We start from the raw sequence: 27,554 nt of genomic DNA, 5'->3' as shown, positions 1-27,554 counted from the left end.
TATGAATATTCAAGTACGAGTCTTTGAGTGGGTATATATGGGTTGGTGCAAAAGCAACTGCGGTTTTCCCATTACTTTTAATAGCAATAACCACAATTACTTTTGCACCAACCCCCCAATTTTTTTTTTTCTAGAATAAATACTTAGGAGTAGGATTCCTAGGTTTTGATGCATTTTTGCAGTTTTAAAACAGTAACACATAGGCTTAGGGCTAAAAGACTGAAAAGTATTCATTGTAATTTAAATGATTTAGGCAGACCAGATTTAGGCAGAACAAAGACTACTAAATAGTAACCTATTATACCAGATAGGAAGTTTTTGAAAAGTATAAATATTTCCCACCATACCTCACTTTAATAAGAAGCAATAAGGAGATGATAGTGAGATTCTGGACTGGATGCTCCAGTCTTGTAAGAGTCTTTCTTGCTTATAGCTATGGTACATGCACATATGCATGATGACCCCAATGCCCACTGTCATCTAAACATCAGTACAAGTTGGTGTCCATCACTGCATGTTGCCTGTATAGATCTAAGTTGCTAAAAAATGACAGTGGTCTCCAACTGACTTCAGATGCTTTGCTCGAAAGGGCACTGACTCACAAAGTATTTCAGAATGGTTTTTTATTTGAAAGAACAAAAATTTTAGAATTATTCGGAAGTAACAAATGGACTGTTTTGTTATTCTGGAATCATAAAAATTGTTAGAGCTGGAGAGTTGATGAGAATAAAATGTGTTTGCTAGGTCAGAGGGCAGAAACTGATCAAAATGGACAGGCACAAGGGGGACTATCACTTGGTGGGGAGGCTAGCTGAGTTTCAGTGGTAGTCTATGCTTTGAAACCTTATTATTTCATGAGATTCCTTCTCTGGGGAAACCTATGCATGAAAAAGTTCTCCACGCTCAAGTCAACCAGGATAGGCTGGCTCTTGGGATGTGAGACATAGTGCTATCACTGAATGCCTAAGACAGGCACTCTCCAGTTAAATGGGGAAAGAGGTAAGTGGCTAGCAATATAGAAAGGCTCTCAAGATGAGATGATACACTGTCAGGGAGACTTTCTGTGTTCCCGGGCACACAGACAAAGGGAAAAGGTCTTAAGCTCTTACAACAATCTGATTAAATAGCAAACAACTTTTGGAATGTCTTTTTAAAGAGCCAGATGTTTAAAAAGAACTATACCTTGGAGAACACAGTTCTCAATTTTGCCTAGCCATCAAGTGTGCATTATGTTGGTTGACAGGCAATATGACAAAGAACCTTGTCAGAAACTGCATGTTAACTCCTCGAGAAAAATGTCAAAAGCAGATACTGTACACACTAGACTTGCATGGTAACTAACACTGTCTTCACTGAATATAACTATCTGTATTAAACCTCTTTCTCAATATATACCACCTAACGAATATTCAAATAATGATTTATTTGTAGTTCATGAAACAAAAGCAATTGAGATTTTTTCTTTTTCTGTTAAATTTTTTTTTATATTTGACCAATCCACTGGTCAACATAGATATGACATTTAAGTAGGTTGATTTCTGGGTTAAATGAAAGACTGAAATATAATACTTCTTGAAAATCATTTGGCAATTGAACTTTTCTAAAGCAGAAATCAAGACAATATGTTTTAGCAAGATTTTTAAACAAGAGCTGGTGAAAAAAGTTGTCTAAGTAAATTGTATTTAATAAAAAAATTCAGTTGATCTAAGTGGAACATTCCTTTTAGGATTCTAGAAAATTTACTTTGGGCAACTCTTTCAGCAGTTATATTCAATAGTTAAGAATGTGAATACTGACATTCATTTACGTAAAAAACAAACAATATTTTATCTGTAGCAAGTTAAGAATCCTCAGGACTGGAAAAATTCTGTTCTGAAAACATCAAGTATATTCTGAGATAAAAGATAAGGTCCCTGGCGATGGTCTGTATATATCCCGTATTTAACAGTGAAGAGGCTTCAAGGGGTATAAATGTATGATTTCCAGGTTGGTATCAAAGACACTTATTGGGTCTCAAGCCTTGTTTGGGTGGCTTGACCAGTGGTAGTGCATAGCATCTTTGTGAGAAATATTACAGAAGATTCATTTTTTTGCAGGGGTAGATTATGAGGCATGATGGATGACAGTTTTAATGGGTATGGGTTTAGTTCTCCAAAATTAAGGGTTAGGACCAAAGATTCATTTCATGTTAACCTAGGAGTTCCCTCCCTTAGCATGGCGATGTGCTCTCCAAACAAGGCACATGAAAGCTGATTTGCAATAATTGCTGATTTTTGTTGTATTAATATTCCCACCATAGCCAACTTCAACTATCAATGTGAAGTCACTGAGCACAGAGTAGGGAAGAGGTACACAGAATCAGCTTTCAGGAGCAGTCACTGGCTGGATCCAGCATACCACTCTATCCATGATGATGATGGCATCGATTTTCTCTGTCCAGGCCTCCCTCACCTCACTGGCAGCCTGAGAATTTGTGAAGTTACTTTACAAATTAATTATTTATTTACAAAAGAGTATTTATGGCTCAGTCTCTGTGGCTACATATTACACTTGCTTTACAAAAATCATAAATGTTAAAATCAGAGAGAAAGTCCTATTAATGCACTACACTAAAGGGTAATTAAATCATTATATTATGATGTTTGATTATGAGGTGGCCAGGGCATTTTATCAATGAGAAAATTGAGGCAGAGAATGCCCCATGATAGCCAAAGAGTCAAAGACCCATCTCCTGACAGTCAGCCTGGGGCATTTTTTACTTTCTCACATTGTCTTTAGTTATTTGATGACTTGATTATAAATTCTTTTAAACACACGATTTTCTTTTAATATGTACATTTTAATAGGACAGCAAGACAAGCAATCACCCTCTTTAAAGTGCAGCAGCTAACAGCTGGTTGGAGCAGGAGGCTTTTGGAGCCCCAGGCACAAGTCACTTCATGCCCCAGGAGTGCTGATGATTCAAGGGGGATGGGAGAACCAGAGGAGAGAGGAGGAGGGTAGCAAAGGCTTGACTGGAGCATCCTGGGAGCATCTATCTATAGGGGACTTTGGGACTTTTATTTCCAGCAGACTGGCCAGTCAGGTACTCTGGGATGCCTGTACATTAAAAAACAACTAGAAAAAATAATGATTCTGGCTTTTCTGTTCTCATAGGAAGTAGGGAATATCGTCGAGTGTAAAAAAAAAAAAAAAACCCACAAACAAAACAAAATTGAAATTAAAAATATCTAAAACGAACCGTAAAAACCCTCCCCCAACCTGAAATCCCATAACCCACAGAAGGGATTCTCATTCAGAAGGTGGTATCCCCCCAAGAGCAAGTGCACTATCACCACTGCAGGTGGAGACAGGCCTTAGGCACAGGGCACCTCACAGAGCTGACCCGGAAGCTATGGTTACGCCTGAGGATACAGGGCCGCAGGAGTGTGTCTGGAGCAGTAGTACCCTCTGAATCCTGGAAAGCGAAGCAAACTTTTCTTGGAGGAAAACATTTTCAAGCGAAGCCCTCAGATCTTTCACAGATTCAGATCAAATACATGTAAGATTTTAGATGCATAGAAAAAAAAATCTCTACAAAGACGACTTTTAGATGAAAAACAAACTTCTTAACAATGGAAGCCAGAATATGCTGGAATAATAACTTTAAAATGCTGGGAGAGAATTACTGCCAACCTAGAATTTCGAGACTGGAGTTGAAATAAAGACAGGTTCTGATAAACAGAAAATGGTGAGAGTTTACCCCCAGAAAACCTGCAGTAAGGGAACTTTTAAACCATGTGATTTGTACTTCAGGAACAGAAAATGATAATCCCCGCAAACCGTCTGAGATGCAAAGTATAACCTCTATAACCTATGAACACACCTACAACTAAATAAATCAACACAGAGAATCTTTTTTAAAAGGAAAGAAAGAAGAAAGTCTTTCACCTGGACATGCTTGGAACCCTTTAAGAATTAGCCGCTTTTGGCCGGGCATGGTGGCTCACGCCTGTAATCCCAGAACTCTGGGAGGCTGAGGCGGACGGATCATGAGATCAGGAGATCGAGACCATCCTGGCTAACACGGTCAAACCCCGTCTTTACTAAAAAAAAAAAAAAATTAAAAAAAAAAAAAATAGCCGGGCGTGGTGGCGGGCGCCTGTAGCCCCAGCTACATGGGAGGCTGAGGCCGGAGAACAGTATGAACCCAGGAGGCGGAGCTTGCAGTGAACTGAGATTGCACCACTGCACTCCAGCCTGGGCAACAGAACGAGACTCCGTCTCAAAAAAAAAAAAAAAAAAAAAAATCTGCTTTCTACCTCCATCTTAGGAGATGACCCAGAGAAAAAGTCCAATCAGAGAAGTGGGGCGGGGTCCATGGCTTGTGGTTTACTACGCAGTTCTTTTTAACTGGATAGAGTAGTTGAAAACCTCAACATATTTGACTTGGGCCTGACCAAAAACCACAGGATGATTCAATGCTGTTCCTACTCATTTGGTTTTTGGTTCTGTGGTTTGCTCTTCATTGGCTGTTCCTTCCAAGAAGGCAGTTTTTTAACAAGAGAGTGACTAATGAGAAGAAAAAGATGAATGAGATTTTTCTTAAGAATGAAACAGGGCCAAGAAATGTCTAATTTGCAAGTCTTTACTTAAAGAATCTTTGTGCTTAAAACATTTCATTATAGAGCAATAGTTTTGAGTTGGGCTGATTTTACCTGCTGGGGACACTTGGCAATGTCTGGTGACATTTTTGGGGGTCACAGATGGAAGTGGGGGACGCATCTAGATGCTAGATACTTGCGTCTAGTATATAGAGAGCAGGGATGCTGCTTAACATTTTACAAAGCACAGGACAGCCCCCACAATAAATAGTTATTCAGAACATTAATGGTGCCAAGGTTGAGAAGAGGAACAAGAATAAATTCTCCTCTGCCCTGGAAGACAGAGGATTTGGCAGTAAACAGATTATTTTAAGATATTTAAAACCACTACAAGGACAAACCTTTGTAATGCATCTTCAAGATCTTCATGTTTGTTGCATTTGGCTATATATCCAGAGACAGCCTTATTGCCTGTTCTTTAACTAAGATTTCCTCTTGAAAGCACCAGATATAGCCAGCTCCATATAATGTTAGCAACTCTTGTGTTTAAGCTAGTTTTCCTCTGTTTGGGAAGGAAAAAGTGAAGAGGAGAAAAAACAAGCTAGGTGAGGTACTCCTTGAGGCCTTTCTCCTTAGCTAGCTGATCACTGAAAGGATGTGCCAAATTCTTTCTTCCACTGGTGCATTGGGGCTCTAGTTTGGGTTTTGCAATAATGGGCAAGTGCGTGGGAGCTAGGGGGTGTGGTTGAGGCTGGACAGACTAGCTATTGGGTAGAAAGTGTACTCATGCTTTGCTCTGGGCTTCAAGCTGGGCTTCTTCTTGTATTAGTGGCATATTCTCTGTCTACAACCAAAGTGTCCAGCAGACAATGGTGCTAAGGTCTCTTAAATGTGAATGAAAGAGATGAGATGGTGAATAGCCCAGTTGGATAGATCATATGTCATTGCTAAGCTGGAAGAATTCACCGAGGGTCTGTCTGTTCTTCCCTCGGGAAAAGCTATGCTGCAGAAGGACCATCCAAATGAATAGGGAGGCTCAGAGTGTCTGGCAGGGAGTCAGCTATGATGGGGCGGTGCCGCTTCCCCACGTGGGAGGGCTACACCTAACTTTAGCTTCTCATAGGATTCCCTTATGTAATCCAACTTCCCACATGATTTCCAGATGTGAAAGCTGGCATGCCTGGAAAACTCCCTGCATAGCTGGTGCACAACTCAGACTGCTTGACACCTGAGCCTTGACCCCCAGATCCCCACATAAGAAGGTATTTTCATGTTTGTGGTTAAAAAAAAGAAAGGAAAAAGAAAAAATAGGATATAACAGGGCCGGGGCCCTTCCTGGAACACTAAGCCACTGTATGCATGGTAGCATCTTGACTCTTGCATACATCTTGCTGGAACTGAAACTGAGGGCTAAGCAGATTAAGTTTGCCAAATTTAACCTGCCTTGCTTGCTTTTAACAGCTTACTTATCGCTTATCTTAAAACTCCCTTTAGCAGCCAAGTAGGGTGGCACACACCTGTAGTCCCAGCACCTTAGGAAGCCAAATCTGGAGAATCGCTTGAGGCCAGGAGTTTGAGACCAGCCTGGGCAACATAGCGAGAACTTCGTCTCTACAAAAAAATTTAAAAATTAGCCATGCATATTGGTTGGTGCCTGTAGTCCCAGCTACTCCAGAGGCTGAGGTGGAAGGATGGCTTGAGCCTAGGAGTTTGATCCTGCAGTGAGCTGTGATGGAGTCACTGCACTCCAGCCTGGGTGATAGAGTGAGACCCTGTCTCAAAATCCTCCCTCCACCTACCAAGAAACCAACAACAAAAAGCTCCCACTTGCAAATCACTTAGCCAAACAATATATAACTAAACTCCCACTAGCATCCTTATAGATAACATCTCTGACTGGGGCACTAGAGTAATGTTGCTTAAATTGTTTTTCAGGAACTAGGGGGCAGCTCTTGTCCATTTCAAGCTGTTGAGACCACTGACCCTTTAACTGGGCCTGCTCCAGTGCCCAAAGAGTGATCTTCTTATGTCAGAGGGCCAAAAGCTGTAACCTCAGATTATGCTAACACTGCCATTTTGTGCATACGTGTCCTATGAAGAACCATGTAGCTTGATTAGTTTTGCACAGAAGCCCCAATTGCCTCACTTTTCCTACTTGCCAATCACCTTTCCCCATGCTTTAGAAGACCCTGCTTTCTATTTCATAAGTACTCCCAAACCCTCTTTTCAAAGAGATGAATTTGATTCGTTCTCTTGTATCTTTGTATGGTGGCCTTGTGAAGGAAATTGTTTTCTCTTTTGCAAAACTTGTCACCACAGTGATTGGCTTGCTATGCACAAGCAGAATGAACCTGGCCAGTAACAGAATTACAAACATGAATGTTGTAAATCTTCTTATACTCATATCGTGTGCCATTGTGGTATTTGTCCTCACCTACTCACCATGGATAGGATGAAAGTTCAATTCGGTTACTTAAACTCTCTGGAAGTCATGTTAAGGTAAATGTTTAACAATTATTTATTTTCACAAATAAAATGAACATGAGCTACATACACAGTGCAATGGAAAGCAGACTCATGCTTTGTATGTTACTAATAATTCACAAATACTAAACATGGCTACAGGTAAGTGAAGGAGGCAACTAGTTTTATGCTGTTTTGCTGGGGATCTCAAGGTCCTACCATTAAAGTTTCCATCTACCAAGGTACTTCCTGCCCCTGCCAAATGATTAGTGCACCATCAGTGTTTACAAACAGTGTTGTGGGGGTATTACTTAAAAAACAAAAAAACAAAAAACAAAAACATTGGGAGAGGAAGAAAAGCTGGAGGAATAAATTCTCTCTTGCTGACATAGCAACAAGTAGGAGCATTGATTTTGAGAGACTGAATATACAGAGGGACAATGGCCATACCATACATAAAAAGAGAACTCCGACCCACAGCTGCAGCAATGAGTCCAGGAAGCCAAGCCACCACCTCTGTAGCAATCAGCAATCAAATGGTCAAGACTTACTCAATAACTGCCAGTTTCCCTGATTTCTGCTCCCACTTCTAATTTAAGACCAAGCAGAGAGAGCCAAATATGCCCTCCTAACCAATCATATAGGATGCCTGCTTCTACTGGGCCAGTCTCCAGATTCCCAGGCCAACAGCTTCCAATCAGGGCATACCTGATACCTTTCCTTTTTCCACTACAAAGCTTTCTCATGCTTCTGCCTGCTGGCGAGTCTCTGCCACATGCAAGTGATGGTGGCTGACATACTACAGCAAGCTCTAAATAAATAGCCTTTTCTTGTTGTCATTTGAGTGGTCTTCATTTATTTCCGCAATTTTCGTTTTCTACATAGTTACTAATGAGATGTTAGAGAATATGATCCTGAGGGGATGAGACATGAGACAGCTAAATCTGGCTGTATAGAGGTGGTCAAAAAGAATGGAACCTTGTTTTGGTTGCAAAGATGCCTGAACTCATGGTTGGGGGGTATCTGTGATTGTGAGATAGGGAGAGAGGAGGAGAAGAGAAACTGAGTAGTATATACAGACTATTTTACAATATTGCCCAGAGGCAATACTATTACAAATAAGAATCTTTAATTTATAATTTTTTGACCAGCATATATAAACTCTTTTGACACAAGATGTCTCATCTGACTTTCACAAATGTCTCATTTGACTAGCCCCTTTGTGGGGTAGTTAAAATAGTTATTTTAATCCCAATTTTGAATAAAGTGTTATCCCTGGTTGAGGAGACCGGCTAAGAACAGTAGGGCACCTGCACAGAGTCAGCAAAGGGGGTTTGCAGCAGGGCGTGCATGATGAGGGGCCCACGCATCCAGCATCTTAACTCTGCTTTGCTCACCCCCTGTGCTACTCCCAGCATTACCACAGTCCTGTTCTCATCATCTTATTCCTGCAAACAGGACCCCACAGAGCCTCATACCTTGACGTGTGGAGCAAATGACGATTAGTTCCTGGCTTGCATCTCCAGATCGTCTTACTGGAATCAAAAGTTCCCCAACGTCCTCTTCTATTTTGTATTCTGCCTCTGGAATATAAACTGTTGATTCTAGAAAAGACAGCAGAAGACTTTTCACCAAGATTTAGATTTGATCGGTGATATTTGAACACACCTGAGCAGAAATGTACAAAGTCTTTGACCCTTATATTTTCCAACAAGGTTAACTGCATTAAATGTAGTGAGAATGGGAAACATTATTTATTATTGAGTGGAGCTGGAGAGGCAGTGGAATTGGGTTTAGGAGACCTCTTTTGAAAGGTTAAAAAGGATAGCCAGCATTAAAAAGGAAAACAAAAATCCTGCAGCAATTTCATGTCTTTTTTTTCTTCTGAGATCAAAGTTTAAGTCTTCTCAATGGAGATCACATATTTCTGTCCTTGCTTTACTTTTACTGTTTATTTTAAAATATTTTAACAATGAAGTAATCTAATTCATTAATGAAGAAAACTGTTTTCACGCTTCATTCAACAAACTGCTTATTTAATATTTATTAAGCAGACACTGTGCTGGTCATTTAATAGGCTGAGAAAAATAAACTACAGGTCCTTCCCTCAATTTTAAAGATCATATTACTGCTGAAATTTACTGAGTTGTGTATATGTGCACACACGTTTGTGTGTGTGTGTATGTGTGTGTGTGCATACACCTAGACATCATCGAAACATTCACTGAAATATCCATATGAATATTGGTCATGTCATGTCTTGTTGATGGGATTATGTGTACTATTTTGGCGGGGAGAGATTTTGGATGTTTTCTAAGGCTTTTTATTAAGCATGCATTGTGCAATTAAAATATAGGTGTTTGTTTACAAATAAAATTTTAGAGGAGGTTGTTCCAACTCATAGTGTGAAGTGGATAACTGCAGTAACTATCTATGAAACCACATTTTATTTTCTCAGTTCTTTTCCTTATGTTATATATACACCTAGATTCTTCCTTTTAGTGATGCAAGCTAAAAGGGAAAAGATTGTAGGCAATCATATATACATACGCATTTTTTTGAGACAGGATCTTGTTCTGTCACCCAGGCTGGAGGAGTGCAATTTCGTGATCTCAGCTCACTGAAACCTTTGCCTCCTGGGTTCAAGCAATTCTCATGCCTCAGCCTCTTGAGTAACTGGGATTACAGGCATGCGCTACCAGGTCTGGCTAAATTTTGTATTTTTAGATGAGACAGGGTTTCACCACGTTGGCCAGGCTGGTCTCGAACTCCTGGACTCAAGTGATCTGCCTGTCTCAGCCTCCCAAAGTGCTGAGATTACAGGAATGAGCCACTGCACCCAGCTGGCAATCACCATTTTTTTTTTTTTTTTCATTTTGGAACTATTACTAAATGATAATTCAGAATTCAATGTTAAATTATCTAGCTATTACAAATTTTTTTCTTTTTTACTTTTCTGCCTACATTAGCTTCAACAGATACAAGTATCAACCTCCAGGAAGACACTGGCCCTGAGGCGCAGGGAGAAAAGACCAGTGATAATTTTCTTTCCTCCATTTTACCTATGTGGTAGTCTACTATCTTGACATCTTTCAATTCAAAACGTTGGCATCATGGAAGAAGCTAAAAGTAAATTAAAGTTATCAATGTCGTATGAAAAAAATTGATACAATAGGACTAAGTTATTCAGTCATGCCCTCTGTTTTTTCCAATCTGGAGAGCCTGTTTCTATCTGCTCTTCTAATCAAAATCCCATTTATTTTTCAAGATTCAGCTCAAACCCTGCCTCTTTCATGAGCCTTAATTACTTGGGACCATGATGACCTATATTCTTCTCCTTGAACTCCTTGAACTCTCCCATGTGTCTTATATTTACTTCATAACTGATTCATGTATCGAAGTGTTGTTCTCAACAAAACTGGTCTGATACCTTGTTCATTAGGTGGTGGGGGCAATGTTTTCTACTTCTTTTGTACCTGCCAAAGTGCAGAGCATATGAACACTACTCAAATTATGTTTTAAGAAAACTGGAACTTAGAGATTTTAAAAGACATTCCTTGGAGATGATGAAAAAAAAAATCCACAGTTCAAACTAACAAAACTAAACTAAACTAAATCGGTTTCCTTATAGGAGAGTTTCTCAGAATCTTAAATATGCTAACATGAATTATGATGCCTAAAAAGAGGGATGAAGTTTGAAATAGTTCCTAGACTTGTTTGACCATGGAAAGCTTTCCATCCCCTGTAGATGTCTATTACACTAACGTTCTCTTATGTAGTTCAGAGCATGCTAATGCAGGGATTCTTCACTGAGTCTTGTGGAACTTAAGGCCTGCTCCCTGGTTGTAAGCTACGCACTTCCAGGTGCTACATGACCTCTTTTAACTACTGTGTGTAATCAATGTACTTAATTGAAATTCAAAGATGAACACTAATCCCCACCCCCCTTTAGGGAATATTCTTCTACTTCCAAAAAAGGGGCAGCGAGCAGTTTAATTACTGCTTAGATTTTTTTTTCCTTTTAATTTATCTGGGGAGATATTTGCTGAAAGAATGAATGCATAAAACGAACCAGTGAATTCAAGGACATTATGTACAATAATAACAGAACTTCAGGGAACACATGTTGAAACAAATGAGTTGGCTCCAGGAGCCACATCTAGGACAATGGATATCTAAGTTCTCATTTAATCTGGCTGTGAAAAGATGGTGGCCCTGGAATGAACCCTGAGGATTAGCCATCTGGGAGCAGAGCTGCTTGGTACCTATGGTGTGTAGAAAGCCTGCAGTAAGATCTTGTATATATATTACAGGAATGCTGGTACAGATCCTCCGTATTTTAATCCTCCTGTATTCTCTTTCAAAAATCCTGAGAGCAAACGAAAAATTATTGTCTATAAAGTAATTTACTTCACTTTAAATCCTAAATGGATACGAACACATCTAGTGGCTTACAGAGCCTGAGGGAAGTGTGAATGCTGGAAATGGAGCCAAGAACCTGTACTGGTTAATAAAGCAAATCAATCAGTATCACATACCATCTCCAGGGTCCACAATTTCAACCGTTGCCATTTCGGGAAACTCCAGTACAGCCATGAGAGGTTCCGACAGAATGATCTGGAAGGTCTCTGAAGTCTCATATTCATTGTCAGGTATGATTCTCACCCTCCATGTGGCTGTAGTCTGTCCAGGATTGAATTGGACCTGTTTATTGGTCTTCCATTTGAAATCTTTGTCTCTTTTTGCAGTTTCATCTTTGGTACCAATGCCTGAATAAAAATAAAAAACCTATAAATATAAAGTCAAGTGACTGAAGGCATAGTCTCCTTTCAAAGTGGTTTCTATTGTTAACAAAAGTAGATAACATAGAAATTGTTTCTTTTAATGCTCCCAAAAGACACCTGTAAATGATCTTTCTTGGCTAAGAGAGTATAAGTAAGCAGAATTGAATAGAATTGAGAAGAAAACATGGAAAGGGGATTGACAGAAAGAACAGAGAACAGTCTTATTTAACTTATTTATTCTAGCACATGCTTATTGAGATCCTCTGATGTGCCAAACTCTACCAGATGCTGGGGATTCAGAGATGAATAAAAAATTGTCCCAGCCCCCAGAAAGTTCATAGTCTCAAGAGAAAGATAGTAGAATATGAGCTCTATGGAGGTAGAGATCTTTGACCATTGTGTTCACTGATGAATTCCTGGGAATTAGGACAGTACATGGCATGTAGTAGGTATTCAATAAAAAATTTTTGAGTGAACATTTTGTATCTGATAATTTCAATTTCTGCAGTCTTTGGAAGAATGACCCCAAAGGTTGTTTTCTCTTGCTGATTCTTACTCATGGTGTCTTGTTTCCTCATATGTTTAGTGATTTTTTGATTGTAAGAGAATGCTTAGGAATTTTTCAGGCAATTAGTGCAATGTTGGTGAAAATGGAGAGAGGTGAGAGATTTGAGCTCTGTTAGGAAATAGTAATTAGTAACTTACTGAAGATACTAAACAACAACAACAAAATAGTGTTAAAATATCCAATGTGAGATACAATGATGAAAGATGCTATCCCATCAAGACTAAACAGACCTTCCTCTTAACCCAAAGTGTTCAAGCAGCATTCTAATATTGTTTGGTCTTGATTTTAACACACCAAGAAAACAATACCCCTGCCCCTCCACTGTAGGTCTCAATATAAGGGTTAGTTACATTCTGCAGTTGTGTGGATGTGTGAAATCAAATACGGTAACTTGACACCAGCTCTGGTGAAAACTTGATATAAAATAAGATTAATAGCCCCCTCATGCAATTCCTTGGCCTCATTCTCAAATAATCTGAAACCTTGTAAAAGATACATGAAGCTATAGAGCCTGAAAATAATTTCAAAGGTAGGATAGCTCGTGTTGCCTTTGCAAATCTGCTGAAGAAAGCCTGCATTAATATCAATTTTGTGACCGAGAGTGAATGTTCAGTGTTTAGGAAGAGCCTCCTTTGGCCACATGTTGGAAGTGGAGAACATAAAGAAGAGTGAATGGTATCCTCAGCCAAAGCTTAGATAGAGCTAAGTGGCGCTGCTATAGGAATGAAGCAGGCACATGGTGTTTACTTAATGTTTGGTGAACATTGTCTCTGTGTGAAGTGCTGAGGATGTCACACAGAATTAGGCACAGCCACCACTACCCTCAAGAGGTTTTCAATTTTGGAAGAGGCAAACAGATAAACAGGTGATTTTAATTGTGTTTGATGAGTGCCACGGAATGGTATTTATCACTTATTGAGCATTGGCGGTATGCCAAGAACCGTGCTAGATTGATTTATAATCATTATTACAAATTCCCCTTAAACACATCGTGAGGTGGATAATTTACTTACACGTAAGGAAACTGAACTCTTTTGAAAGTCACAAAAAAGAGTAAGTGACAGAGCAGGAAGTCAAACTCTACCATTTTGTTTTTTTCTTCTGGATCTTGTGGTTCGACTATTAGCCTGGGGTGGAGTAAGCGGGGGCATCAGGAGGACTTTCTGGATTGTCTGAGTGAGATGCTTTAGAGGTTCCTGTCTGTGATGTTGAGTAGTATTGTGCTTTTAAAGAGTATTTACCAAACAAAAGGCCTGGCTGTAGTTTACTTAACAACAAATATTGGTGACTACCGTATGCCCCATGCTGTTCTTGAGGTTGGACATAACCCAAGATGTAGTTCCTGACCTTATAAAGCTGAAATCTACTTGGGAAGACAAATAGACACATGATCTATGCCAATTATGGTAAGTGCTATGAAGAACCATACAGCAGTGCATGGAGATAGAGTATGGCAGGGGTGCTGCTTTGGACAGGGTGGCCAGAAGGATTTCCAAAGGGTTCAGTTAGGGCAAACATTGAAATGGTTCTGAGCAGATGAACGTTTTTTTCTTGGGTCAGGATATAAAAATGCTTCTTGACATTTTAACCCAAACTCACAAGAAGGCCTTGAGATAAAGAATTGTGGAAGTAGGGCCTGACAAGAGGAGGGAGGCGTATTTCAGCTGACATTCCTGGCAGCGAGTTCTACCATGTGTTGATGTAGTAACCTGGAATGTAGGCCGAGGCTGAGGGCCACCCAGAAATCAGGGTGCTCTTTGGCTGACCCCTTCTCCTAGGAGAACAGTCCTATTTTAGGAGCTCTGGGCCTGGAGCGGAGACTAGGGAAAGTCTGCCTTTTCTTGATTGCTTGTTTTCTCCCCAGCTCATTTCTTCCCTGGCTTCTCTCCAACAGTTTTGATATACTGCCTGAGCTCTGGGGTCCTGCATGTCAGGGAAACTCAATGCTTATTTATAAAATGAAGACAATATACTCCTATCTGTCTTCTTAATAGATTATGTAAATAAAGGCAAAATGATCTCTGAAAGTTCTGGCAGCTAAAGATGTTATGAAAATGCAATGCCTTATTAGAACAACTACTGTTAATTATTAATGATGATAATGAGATATATTATGCACGCACTATGTGTGTGTTTACTCCAAGAAGACATATTTCTGTACTAGGTCCTTGTAGAACATAAAGAAATTCGACATAGTACATGTCCTCAAGGAATTTATAACCTACTAGCAAGGTTAAAACAATTATACATAATCAAAAGAAATATATAGAACTAAACACAGTAATGGATCATGTACTCATAAATAATTTTTCAAAAGAAATAGCTAGAACTAAGGCTAAAAATATATGCTTAAAACAACTTTGAAGGAAATTGAGTGACTTGAAGATTGTGGGATGGCTATGAACTGTCTTAATTTTCCTGAGGACTGGTGAGTTATAAAAGAGAGAAAGATGAACTTGCTAGAAAGAGAAAAACAGGGAAAGGATGATAAAAATTGATATATCTAAGCCCCATAACTCACATGGAGCAAAAACCAATGCATAATTTCACAGACACTTTTTTAGAGATTTCTCCAAACCAGTTATTTATTCTCTTTCAGTATACTTTCTTATAATTAGGTTTAGTCCTAGATTTCATGTTTCCATGACGTTTTACCAACAACCAATCCAAAGTTACTTACTGATAAATGATGTTTCTCCAAGGTATCCTCTGCGTGTAAGTGTCACTTCTAAGAATGTGGAGTCTTCATCCACAATATAGTACTCTTTCTCCAAACAAATCCAAGCCCAGTTTAGATGGAAAGGTTGATTTGTTAGTTTATTTCCTCCTGTAATTGATAGGGGCAAAGGAAAAGTCAGCTGGAGTATTTGATGGCAAAAGTCAATGATCAAGGTGTGCATTTTGCTTCTGAAATCAGGGGTTTCAAAACATACTCTTGTTTTATTTTATTTTTATTTTTTTGGTGGAGAGAGGAAATGTTCTTTGCTTTGCTAGAGGATGTCATGAGTGTCATCTTAACCCCTATTCCCCCTGCTTAATCTAGAGTGAGCCAGATGCCTCCTGTTCCCAAAGGGTCTTGTGCATCAGGGTTCCAAAGAGCCAGAGCTTGGTAGTTTTAAATTCAGGTCATACTCAACACCTCTATCCTTTTCTCCCTGCCTGTCTTGTTCACTTCCACTCTCTCTGCCTCCTCAATTTTTTCTCTGCCCTTAACTTACTCGTTTGTATTATTTGAGCATCCATTTGATCTCATATTAGTCTGGAAGTTCCTTGAAGATAATACCGACATTATATTTACTTATTTTATCACTTTCAGGACATAGTATGATGCATTGAACCTATACACTCTAATGTTTAAAAACTACCCATGAAGAGGACAATAGACAAGGGATATAAGAGCTCTATCGTATTTCCTCTTGTCCATACCAAGTCACTGGCCTCTTTCTGAAAGATCAACCCAGCCCCTTATTGTGGCTGTGTAAGGTTTGTGTATTGGTAGCAGGAGAAGGTCTCCCTCATCTGTGGAGTGGTTGCTGCAAATAATCACCTGTGAAAAGATGTTGAAGTAGAAATCTTTATGACTGAGTTTCAACTGATGGGCCAGTATGATAGATATCAGATACCAAAGTGACTGTGTATAAACTTTATCAAATAGAGCTTTACTAACCAGTTCCACAGTTACTGGACCCCTTAATCAGATCAAGCATATCAAAATGGGGCAGCATGTGGACAAGAGAAAGAATTTGTGAAGAGAATACTTTAGAAAAAGCTGATGCTGTGGTGGAAATCCCTATTATCACCAAAAAGGGTATGGGTATGAGATGGGGCTACAGCCTTGACCTCCAGCCTACAGGGCTTTAGGGAACCTCCTGGAGAGCTTGACATCTCCTTCTACAGTTGGAGTCTATGTGACTTACTCATTTCCAAAAAAGATTGGCAGGGTAAAGGGGTGAGTGGAGAGCGCTGCATTGGGAAGCAATAGAGTAGCTATGAAGAGCAGGACAAAGAAAGCAGGTGTATGGACTAGAGGTGGGTCATCCGTCCAACAGGGCCAGTTAAGGAGGCAACAGGATTTCCGCAGAAAGGAAGCTGGGAGCCAACCACCAGATTCCCATGGGTTGCACAGGTGGTAAGAGACAAGAAGGCTCCAAAGATAGGAATCTTCAAGGAACCCATGAAAACACTAAGTAAAGAAGGGGTCCCCCTTTAAAGAGCAGCCACCCAGGGACCTCCAAGAGCAGATGGCAGTGATACTCTCTATACTAGACTGTGCTCTGCCTACCTTATCTCCTCTCTCTCTAGAGTCAACCTTGGAAGAGCAAGGCCTTGGTAGTAAGTGAGGGGAACCATGAGCATGGAAAGAGGAAAGCTGGCCTCAGCCCTCCTTCGCACTGCAGGTTCTGATCTATAGTTGCAAAGAAGGATCAGTAGAAAACAAGCACTGAGATTTAATCCTACTTGGGCTTACAGGAACTCACTGATGTGTAACTGCAAGATAAATACATATGTTGATTTTCATGTTTACTCTCTGTAGTTTTCTCTCTCTTTAAAAAATAACATTATTGATACTGTTGTGGATATTCTGATAAATACAGAAAAATATAAGACAAATCAGACAAATAAACGTGCCCCAAATCCTACTGCTATTTTTTTAAAAGACCATATTGTTTACAGTTAGAAAACACTTTAACTATTCATGTATGTAGTCCTTTAGATTTTGAAATCTTGTGTCTTGGCAATAGTTTATATTTACTTTTTTTGTGTCTTTTTCAAAGTTCTTTTATATACTGTCACATGTTTTATTCTACAAACCCATTACAGAGTATGGCAAATATTAGTCTCAATTTATAACTGGACAAACAGTTTCAGGAGGATGAGGCAATTTGACCAGGTCCCCACAGGTGAGTGGTGAGGCCAGTTTTGCAGTCTGCTACTCCAGTGCTCTTTCACTCTGAGCTACCATTCCTGTGGGTTAGGGATCAATGCAATGCAAACACTTCAAAAGCAAAGTAGGAAAAATTGATTGCACATCAGACCCTCTGAATAAAAACATGCACAGTGAGAAGGGTTTAACAATTAGAGACAGAAACATTTCCAGATTCCAAACAGCTAATTTGTAGTCTTGTGATGAAGAGCATAGGCTCCTGAGTCACATGGACCCAGGTTCTAGGCCTGCCACTTATGAGCCATTTGATCATGAGCAAATTATGGGTCTTCAGTTTCTTCATCAGTAAATGTGATAATAGCATTATGTGCTCGATCGGATTGTTGTGAAAATCAAAGAAAATAATGCTACCAAATGCCTGGCACAAATGAGGTGCTCAATAAATGTGGGTTCTAATCATCATGGTTTTAAAACAGCAGAGGACTGATTTACGCCAGGCTATATTGCTTCTTTTGACTTTGCTTTCACTGCTGACTGGTTAATACATCTTTTAAAAAGTGGCTAGTTTCATCAGAACAGCCTGTGTTAGAACTTGAAACTCTTCTTTTATTTTAACATTTTTCTTTTTAAAGCACTTTCCTGTCACATTTCATATTCCTTTGCAATCTGCCTATATTTTGCCTGCCCCCAAACCAAACAACACTATTGTTACGTTTTGTTGAAATTTTAGTATGCCTTGAGCAAGTTAAGAAAATATGAAAGCATCATCCTCTTCAAGCATGAGCTCCTTAGTCACTGTAACCTGATATCACTGGCTAATCAGTGCTTTCTGTGATCACATGCTTGCTGTTAGGCACCATATCAATTCACTTCCTAGAGAAATGAGAAATATAAACATGGTCTGGGATAAATAAGAAATATTCTGTGTTTCAAAACATTTAAGGGGAACCTACTTTAAACCAAGTATGTTAGTAGAAAGAGGCTGGTAGGAATTGTTTCTAGTTCTAGATGAATCCAAGAAGGTGAAGACCATCTACAGATGTTTTAAAGCTCTATTTATTAATATTCCTTAATCACATTAACCTTAGAAATAGAGAAATTAATAGCTAAGGAACAACTCAATGGGGTTTTGGCCTAAAGATACCAGTGGCTAAAATGTAGTAAGTACATGTATTGGCCAGAAAAAAGACTGTCTGTCAGAAGTCAAACTAATTAATGGTGATGCTAGAGCAGAAGAGAGTTTTCATTAAAGTATTTTCTCTTTCCCCTTCTCTATAAAGCAACACAAATAAGAGATAAATGGCTCCCTGATGTATTGGTCATATCCTACAAATTGATCCCAAATACTAACTTCTTGCTCTCTGCTAAAAATGTTATTTTATTCCAATTAAATGCAAATTTGTGCCAAAGACAATATTATTTGATTCTGGGGCTGGCTTAGTTCCTAATGCTTAAATCTTGAAGGAGCTACCATTGCAATTGCCGGTTTACTACAGAAATAAACATCCGGAAAAGCTGTGTTATTGTAATGCTGTATTTATTTATTTAGACAGAGTCTTGCTCTGTCACCCAGGCTGGAGTGCAGTAACGCCGTCTCAGCTCACTGCAACCTCCACCTCCCAGGTTCAAGTGATTCTTCTGCCTCAGCCTCCTGAGTAACTGAGATTACAGGCAAACATTACCACGCCTGGCTAATTCTAAATAGTAGAGATAATATTTATACATTTTTATTTTCCTAGTATGGGCATTGACCTTCAGGATTCTCTAATCCAACTAGAAAATAAGACGTGTATATGAAACTGTTAAATTACAACACAAGGGCAATATGATTGTGGATAGAAATGAATGGAGCATCTAGTTCTAGATCCTTGAGGAATCGCCATACTGTTTTCCATAATGGTTGAACCAGTTTACGATCCCACCAACAGTGTAAAAGTGTTCCTATTTCTCCACATCCTCTCCAGCACCTGTTGTTTCCTGACTTTTTAATGATCGCCATTCTAACTGGTGTGAGATGGTATCTCATTGTGGTTTTGATTTGCATTTCTCTGATGGCCAGTGAACAATGAGATCACTTGGACTCAGGAAGGGGAACATCACACACCGGGGCCTATAATAGGGAGGGGGGAGGGGGGAGGGATTGCATTGGGAGTTATACCTGATGTAAATGACGAGTTGATGGGTGCAGCACACCAACATGGCACAGGTATACATATGTAACAAACCTGCACGTTATGCACATGTACCCTACAACTTAAAGTATAATAATAATAAATAAAAAAAAAAAAAAGAAATGAATGGAGCAAAATAAGTAGAAAGGAAGACCTCCTGGGATGACTGGGCTAGGAGAGATGGGTAGAATTCTTTCTGCAGAGAAAGAGGGGACATTTTAATATGGAGGGAGAAGAAGGTAGACTTAGGGGAAGCAGAATGAAGGAAACTTACACGGGGCATGGTACGTTCTTGAAAATTTGTAACAGTATTCTTTAGTAAAATGTACTGTTTCTAAGGCATGACAAGACCACTTCAGAATAGATTCAGGAAGATTTCTGATTGTCAAAATACTTACATGCATTTACCACAAAAAGAGTAATTCTGGTAACCTAAAAACATTTCAGGCACCCTTTCAGTTTGTTTGGCTTGATAATTAATAAAAAATGTGTTAATGCACTCCAGAATTCTCTTGTAGGTCTAAGTTATAGTCTAGGTTTCTGAAGGAGGATTGATGAAAAGTTATAATTAATTAATTAAATCATCCATTCAGTTATTCCACCAATATTTATTGAATACCTATTATATGCTATTGACTCTTGTAAGTGTGGAGGGTAGAACAGTGAAATCAAAAAAATCCTTGTTCTTGTGTAGCTTACTTTCCAGTGGGCCAATAAGCAAATAATGTATAATGTAGTTGATGGTGAAAGTGCTATGCAAAAATCAGGATAGTTGGATAAAGCATAACTGGGAGAATCAGAAGGTGATATTTTATATAGAGTGGGTAGAAAAGGCTTTTCTAAAGGGGTAGTATTTGATTAGAGAATGAGAGAAAGAATATTTCAGTCAGAGGGAAAACAAACACAACAACAAATATTTCCATATTTTAAAACTAATCAATATTCTGTCATGACCAAAGGCTACTTGGTCTCCATTCCCTTCTGGTGCCCTTTTTATTCCTATGAATCAGTACCTATTAATCAGTACTTAAGAAGGTGGACTGGCTTTTTCTGGCCAGTAGTATTCATTAGGGCCCTTTAGGTCACATGATTTTGTTTTGTAACTATTCTTCAGCTTTTGAACTCCCTGTCCATAATTGGAGGATTTAGGATTTGATGAATCCCATCTCCTATAGCAGGGGTGTCCAATCTTTTGGCTTCCCTGGGCCGCATTGGAAGAAGAAGAATTATCTTAGGTCACACATAAAATACACTACACTAACGATAGTTGATGAGCTAAAAAAATGACAAAAAAACTCATGTTTTAAGAAAGTTTACGAATTTGTGTTGGACCACATTCAAATCCATCCTGGACTGCATGTAGCCCATAGGCCATGGGTTGGACAAGCTTGATCTACTGGAAAGAATTAGAAAACATCATTGTGCAGCCTCTCTAACAGCTAGGGCATAAGCTTGTCACTTAGGCTCTGCCAATGTGGCTTGAGACTTTGATTTAAAAGTGTACAATATGAGGAGGCTGCAGGTCAACTGCATAGAGCCCATATTGGTGAGGGTTGCAGTGGAGGCACTTGGTTTTCATGGACATTGGGAGCAGAGATCTAGTGTCCAGGGACAACTGTACCTAGTGGCAATGGTCATCCACAGAGTGCTGTTGGCATTCTTTCTTGCTGCATGTCCTGTCATTCTGTCTCTCTGGCCTCCTAGAGATACTACTAAAGCTTATTACTATGCCATAATAAGTTTCTTTATTTAATAGCAACGGTATTTAATAGGACTTAAATAGCAATTGTAGGTTTGCAACTAGGAAAATTCTCTTGTAGATCTAAGTTATATTCTAGGTTTCTGAAGGATGATTGATGAAATATTATAATTGACTAAGCCATCCATTCAATTATTGCATAAATATTTATTGATCATCTGGCATATGCTGTTCCCTCTTCTAAGTGTTGAGGACAGAAAAATGAAAACAACAAAATCCCACAGCAATGAACTTATTTTTGTCTTAGTTGGGTTTGTAAAGGAATAAGAAGACATTGAATAGTGAAGGTGAAAATGATTAGCATAATGCCTGGCATGCACTAGGCACTCAAGACACTGGGCCCATTAAGGCTATACTGATATCAATGCAATGCATACATTTTAATGGACACACAGGAGAAAATAAGTACAAATTGGTGTTTTGGAATGCATAAATCAATTATTCACAGAGAACTGTTTATTTGCTCATTTACACAATATGCAATTACTTTGAAGTCAAACCATACATCAGGCACAGTGCTAAGGGTTGTAGATAAAAAGACATGTCAGGTAGGAGCTCTTCAGAGAGGATGTTGACAGGCTTCATGAAATAATAAGAGCTTAAGCATTAAACAGTGACAGTGGAAAGGGAAAAGATGGGTTAAAGAAAAATGAAGTGAGAACCATCAGGCTGTAGGAGATGACCAGCTCTGAGAGTTACGGGGACTGTAAAAAATGACTCATAGAGCCCAAACAGGGCAGCTGGAGGAGTTGTGTAGGTACAGTAGTATGGCAGTATAGATATAGCAATAGCCGATTTAGAGAAGCCAGGAAGGAAGATAGCTTGGGAGTTTGGTTTTAATTTGGCTTTGATGTGATGGTAAGAAGTCCAAGTGCAAAAAGCTCATCAGATATTTGGATATATGGGACAAAGTTTTGGGGACAGCCAAAGGCAAGACATGTAAATTCAGGAGTAGTTATTATGCAGGAAGTTTCTGAGAGAGAGGCTGAAAGTCAGGTTTCTGAAAGTTTAACAATAGAGAGCTAAATATATATTGTACAACCTTTGTATTTTGTTAGGCATTACTCTCAAAGGATCTAGGCAATTGTGGAGTTGCATAAGAAGATTTATAGCTAGTGGGACCCCAGCTGTGTATCTGTCATAAGATACCCCGGGGACTCTGAATTAGCTGACTCAGCCACCACCCTTTTCCACCCTCTCTCAGACCTGCTACTGGGGTCTTGATGGACAGCTGGCCACCCCTGGACTTTGACACTCCAAGCCAGAAGCAAGCTGGAGGAAAGGGCTGCGTCTTCATGACACATCCTGCCTCCTCACGTGTGGCTCTGAGAGTCCCCTTCTGGCTGTGCATAATCACTTGCTGGAGAAAGGGTGTGAGGGGAAGGAAATGAAATATTAGAAAGGGAGAAGGTGGGCTGGGCCAGGGAAACCCTGCTAAGACGGAGACTCCTCGTGTGAGGGTCAGTTACAGGCTCCCTGAATTCTGAAGTCAGGGAATTGTGAGGGGGTGTGGGATTCTGAAGTCAGAGAATTGTGAGGGGGTATGGAGTGGGGGATGTCACTGTGGTCCTTCCAAATGGAGGCCAGAGAGATCATTGCTCAGACCTTAGCTATGCCCCCACAGGCTTCAGTTGGGAGCACTCATCGTCCTCCCTCAGACCCAGCAGCAGGCCGTCAGCCAGATGATGCATTAACAATTGTATTCTGCGTATGAGAGGTGGTTTAATGTGTAATAAATAAGAGTGCAGATTCTGGAGTGTATGAAAACCCAATTTATGTAAGTCAGGGACTTTGTGTAGCTGACACTATGCAAAAATCATGAGGGAGATGCTGTAGAAAAAGAGAACCAAGAACTAAACTTTGAGGACAGTTGCATTTGGAAACCAGTGAAGAAAAAGAAATCAGTTACAGAATAGAAAATAAGAAATATTTGAATTAGTTTTATCACAATGTGGAAGTCTGGTATAAAATGATCACCTAGAAGTAAAAAAGAATAGCTTGAAGCGTAAGTATAATTTTCACATCAAAGCATGACACTTTGTTATTTGCTAAATTAAGCTGTTGTAGCTATGTATCTAGTTATACTCTAGTGCATGATTTTCCATCTCAGTACTACTGACATTATGGGCTGGATAATTCCCTTGTGACGGCAGCCCTGTGCATTGCAGAATGCTCAGCAACCTCCCTGGCCTTTACCTCCTAGATACCAACAGCATTCCCTCACTGCTCCTCCTCATCCTCAATTGTGACAATCAAAACTATCTTTAGACATTGCCAAATGTCCCCTGGGGGGGAAATCACCATTGATTCAGAACTACTGGTGTAGGTGAAATGAAATAATTTTACTAAATCTGATACAAATCTTCATATATCTCACACACCTGTGTTTTACAAGAATGATAAAACATTTTAGATTTGAATTTGGCATAGAAAATCAAACACTCTCTGTTGAATTCAGAAGGTAGTCTTAGCATTGCCTAAATTAATCCAAGGAAAATCATAATATAAAACTATTTTCCATGTGAGAATATTAGAGTTTACAAGTCATGAAGAAGAGCTATTTAGTGGGGTTTGATTTACCATCATACTTTTTTCAGACAGTATTTTAAAGTGGAAGCATCAGGTTGTCAAGTTCAGTTGGCGAGACCTGACAATCTGTTCACTCACACAGTAGCTCTCTGGCCTTAGGCAACTTCTCATCTGCTCTCTCATCTGTAAAGTGGGAGTAAAAGAGGTGCAAAGAAGTACTGTGTGTGAGAGACCTCAGAGGCAGGGGAGTGCAGGACAAATATCATCTTTATAACTTAAGCTTTTATTATTAAATTCCTTTCTTCACATCAAAAAACAGTAGAAAAAATTGTTGTGTGTTTTTTTTTTTTTTTTTTTTTAAAAAACTACATAGAATAAAATTGATGCCCTAATGTTCTAAAAAAAATAAAGGAAGGAAAACATATAACTTCATACTGGGAAATGAGAGTAAAGAGGGACCAACATGCACCAAAAGCCCATTATGAGGCAAACATTGGACTGGACACTGGGCAGCCTGACCAAAAAAAAAAAAAAAAAAAAAAAAAAGATGGAGAGATGATCAAGCTGAAGGAGACAGGAGTCAGTAGACAGGCTCTGATAGGACCAGCCAGGATGAGAAAATGATTTGAGTGTACAGTAAAGTGAAGAAAAATAGAAATTTGAGGAATAGAAATGGCTTAGAAAGTGACTATTAAAGTAATACTAGAGAAAAACACCCAACTGCAGATTTTATAACTTACCAAAATGTGAAGAGTATAATGACATTTATGTTTTCACAATTATTTCCCATTGGGTTAAAAAATATGGGAAAAAGACATCAAGTATTTTACCTAAATACTATATTTAGGAAGACTTAATTTTGATATAACTTAATTACTAATTCTAATTTCTAATATAATCTCCTCTTTTAAAAATGCAATAATTTAAAAAATAAACACAAAAATAAAAACAAAATAAAAAATATGATATACCACTAAAGAAATTTTGAAAATCCATTTAATAAATGCTGACTCTCAAATAGGTAAAGTCATTTACCAAATGATAAAGTGGCAGTCATTGTCAAATGTTAAATGTTTATAACTTGAAGTTGGAAAAAATTTTAGTTGACTAGGATATTCTATCTTAGGTGCTTAAAAGTTAAAAGAAAAATTAACATTATATATACTTATGTTTTCTAATACTTCATAGATTTTTAAATAGCTTCATTGTCATAAGCATTTGGCTTCTACAGCTTACACTGTAATATCATTTTAAAGTGTATTTGAATTCCATAAGAACCCACTCATCATGCATTTGGAAACAATACCTTTACTTAGCAATTGTCACATAGTGTCAGTTAGTATCATTGTCATTTGGAAAATGCTTCACAGTGAGAAATGTGTTACTCTGACTTGTGACTTCACATGCACAGGTCCAGTTACATGTCTATAGATAATAAATAAAATGGTCTTTTTTTTCCAGTAGAGCTATACATTTGAGGAAAAGAAAGTAACCTGGAATAGAAGAATTGGCAAATTAGGTAACAGAAAAAGCCAAATGGTATATCAGCTAGGTCTCCATTTTCTTCCTCTGGCTATCTCCCATGTTCCTGGAGCTGTTGGTAGCAATTTCAAAAATGTGTCTTTTTGGTTGAAATTTGCTCTATGCCCTTCCCAAATAAGGGTATTATTCCACTTGATTGTCTACTTCCATTTCTCAGGCTTTTGCTTAATTCACTTCTATTTATTCAACTGTTTCCCAGGTCTCCCTGATTGTGCCCTCTTAGTGCTTCAGGGTGCCACCACCCACATCCTGGAGCTTGGAGGGATAGGTGGCCCTCTTTTTGGAGTCTCCAACATTACAGGCTCATATCCATTCTCTTCTTGAGGAACAATAGACTATTTCGTGAAACCATACAAAATAGCCTATAGGTTTTTCAGAAAAGAGGGAAAAACCAAAAGAACAGCAAAGAGATGAGATTTCTGTGGTCCTTTTCCTAGTTGTATTCTCCTAAGCTGCAGAGATGCTACTCACAGACAATGCTCTTAAATCCACCCCTGCAATCTTTGGACATGTAGGACAGGTGGTAGAGGGAGAGGTGTTTGTGCTCACGTGGTTGGTGGGTGGGGAGAGCAGAAGGTGGCAGGTGTCAAGGCTGCTAGCTCTAATTCTGTTCACTGAGAGGTGTTTGGTGTATTCTTTTTGGAGATGTCCCCAAACTGTCTTGATAATATATTTGGCTCTCTGTTTTGGAGAATAAAAACCCAACATGTAGTGCTATGTATAACAATACAAGTTTTTCGTGCCCTTTTCCTCCTTCTTAAAATAGTGTTCTTCAATATAAGAACAGTAGAAACAGTGTGAAATAATAAAGACCCCAATCTTTTCTTAGATTCTTTTGCACGCCTCAATAGGGACACCACATTCTGCTTTTGACACAAAATAAAACTACTCAAAGAAGTCTCAAAGCAAGACATTAGTTTTTAAAAACAATTGTATTAGCAGAAGCTTTCAATTAGTAGCAAAGTAGAAATACGCTGCATGCCCACATGGGCCATCTCTTTTTGGGAGTTGAGGCTCCACATGGCTTAACTGGAAGGCAGAAGACATTGTACCTTCTTCTCAGGAGCATACAGGATTTAAGGAGGAGGTTGAAACAAACTCTTTCTTCCAGAAATGTAATATGATATAGTTAGTATAACAACTTATTTAGAGATCAAAAAATCATGCTAATTTTCGGATACAATTTTGAGTACAGAGCAAGTGACTGTGTACTTTCATGTACTGAACTAGAGGGTCCTCTTCTCCTTTTGAATCTCACTCTGTTTTCTTGTCCTTCCCTATTCGCGGTAAAGACTATGTTTGATCCCTATGCTCTAGGGCCAGGGACACCAGGGTTTGCTGTGTCCTTAGCAATCTAGCAATTAAACATACTGTCCAGAACATAGTCTTGATTTATCGTTATTGAGAAGACACAGATACAGCATATTGCGACTCTGCTTGTAGACTAAATAGGGCTCTGAGGCAGTGAAAGGAAATGTGGCCATCAGCATCACAGCGAGCTCATGACTGCCCAGGTGAGTGCCACACCCAAGTACGTCATCTGTCCTTGGTATCACTTATTTCATAGTTGATCTTGTGATTGCTGTGTGAAATAATTTACGTTTGCTTTCAAAATATTAATTTGGTGGTATCTTAAATTTTTTCTTCCGGTGATTCTTACCTTTTGTGCTATATAAGGATCCTTCTGTGCCATTACAAGGATCAAATATGAAGATAGATGTGGAAGTTTTAGAAAACAGAATTTTCCTAAACCTAAGTTTGCAGAGTTCTCAGTAAGAAGAGAACAGTTCTTCACCCGCAGAAATCATAGAAAGAGATAGCATTTGGGAGGGAATCAGTAATGAGTCCTTCCATTAGATTGATCCAGAGGAAATTATTATTTTCTTCAGGTCAAAAATGGGTGAATGTTCAGCAATTTCCAATAGTTCAACTTGATATATGAGTGGTGCAAGGTGTCGTGGGAACAAAATTGGACTGAGTGAGGAGATCTGGGCTGGAGTCTTGGCAACACCACTAACTAAAGGTGTGGTCCTGGATGAATCGCTTACTTCTCAGGGCGACCTTTCCCCACCTCTCAGATGAGGGAGTGAAATTAGAACCTTTCTGAGTTCCTTTTCAGGTTTAACATTCTGTGACTCTTTCTGTACCCCCTCAGCATGTGGCACCATTACAGAAATCCAGAAAACAGATTAACTTATTATGTCCCATTTTGGACAAACAATAATATTACTCAGCAAAAGTTGTTGTAACTTGATATATTAAGTGAGCTT

At 39.0% G+C, this 27,554-nt stretch overlaps 1 protein-coding gene across 1 annotated transcript in view; it reads right to left on the bottom strand.

Annotated features, from left to right (window-relative positions):
- FREM3 (FRAS1 related extracellular matrix 3) overlaps positions 1–27,554 on the bottom strand; it is a 108,930-nt gene that overhangs the window by 27,398 nt on the left and 53,978 nt on the right. The window contains exons 3-5 of the mRNA XM_003899225.5: positions 15,079–15,225; positions 11,585–11,815; positions 8,525–8,650 (exon numbers count right to left, since the gene is read on the bottom strand). Coding sequence (XP_003899274.3) covers positions 8,525–8,650; positions 11,585–11,815; positions 15,079–15,225 — 504 coding nt within the window. The remainder of the gene's footprint in view (positions 1–8,524; positions 8,651–11,584; positions 11,816–15,078; positions 15,226–27,554) is intronic.

The sequence above is a fragment of the Papio anubis genome, chromosome 3 (assembly GCF_008728515.1).
Source record: "Papio anubis isolate 15944 chromosome 3, Panubis1.0, whole genome shotgun sequence".
NCBI lineage: Eukaryota > Metazoa > Chordata > Mammalia > Primates > Cercopithecidae > Papio > Papio anubis.
The sequence above is the reverse complement of the archived record's forward strand: the minus strand, read 5'-3'. Positions and strand labels throughout refer to the sequence as shown.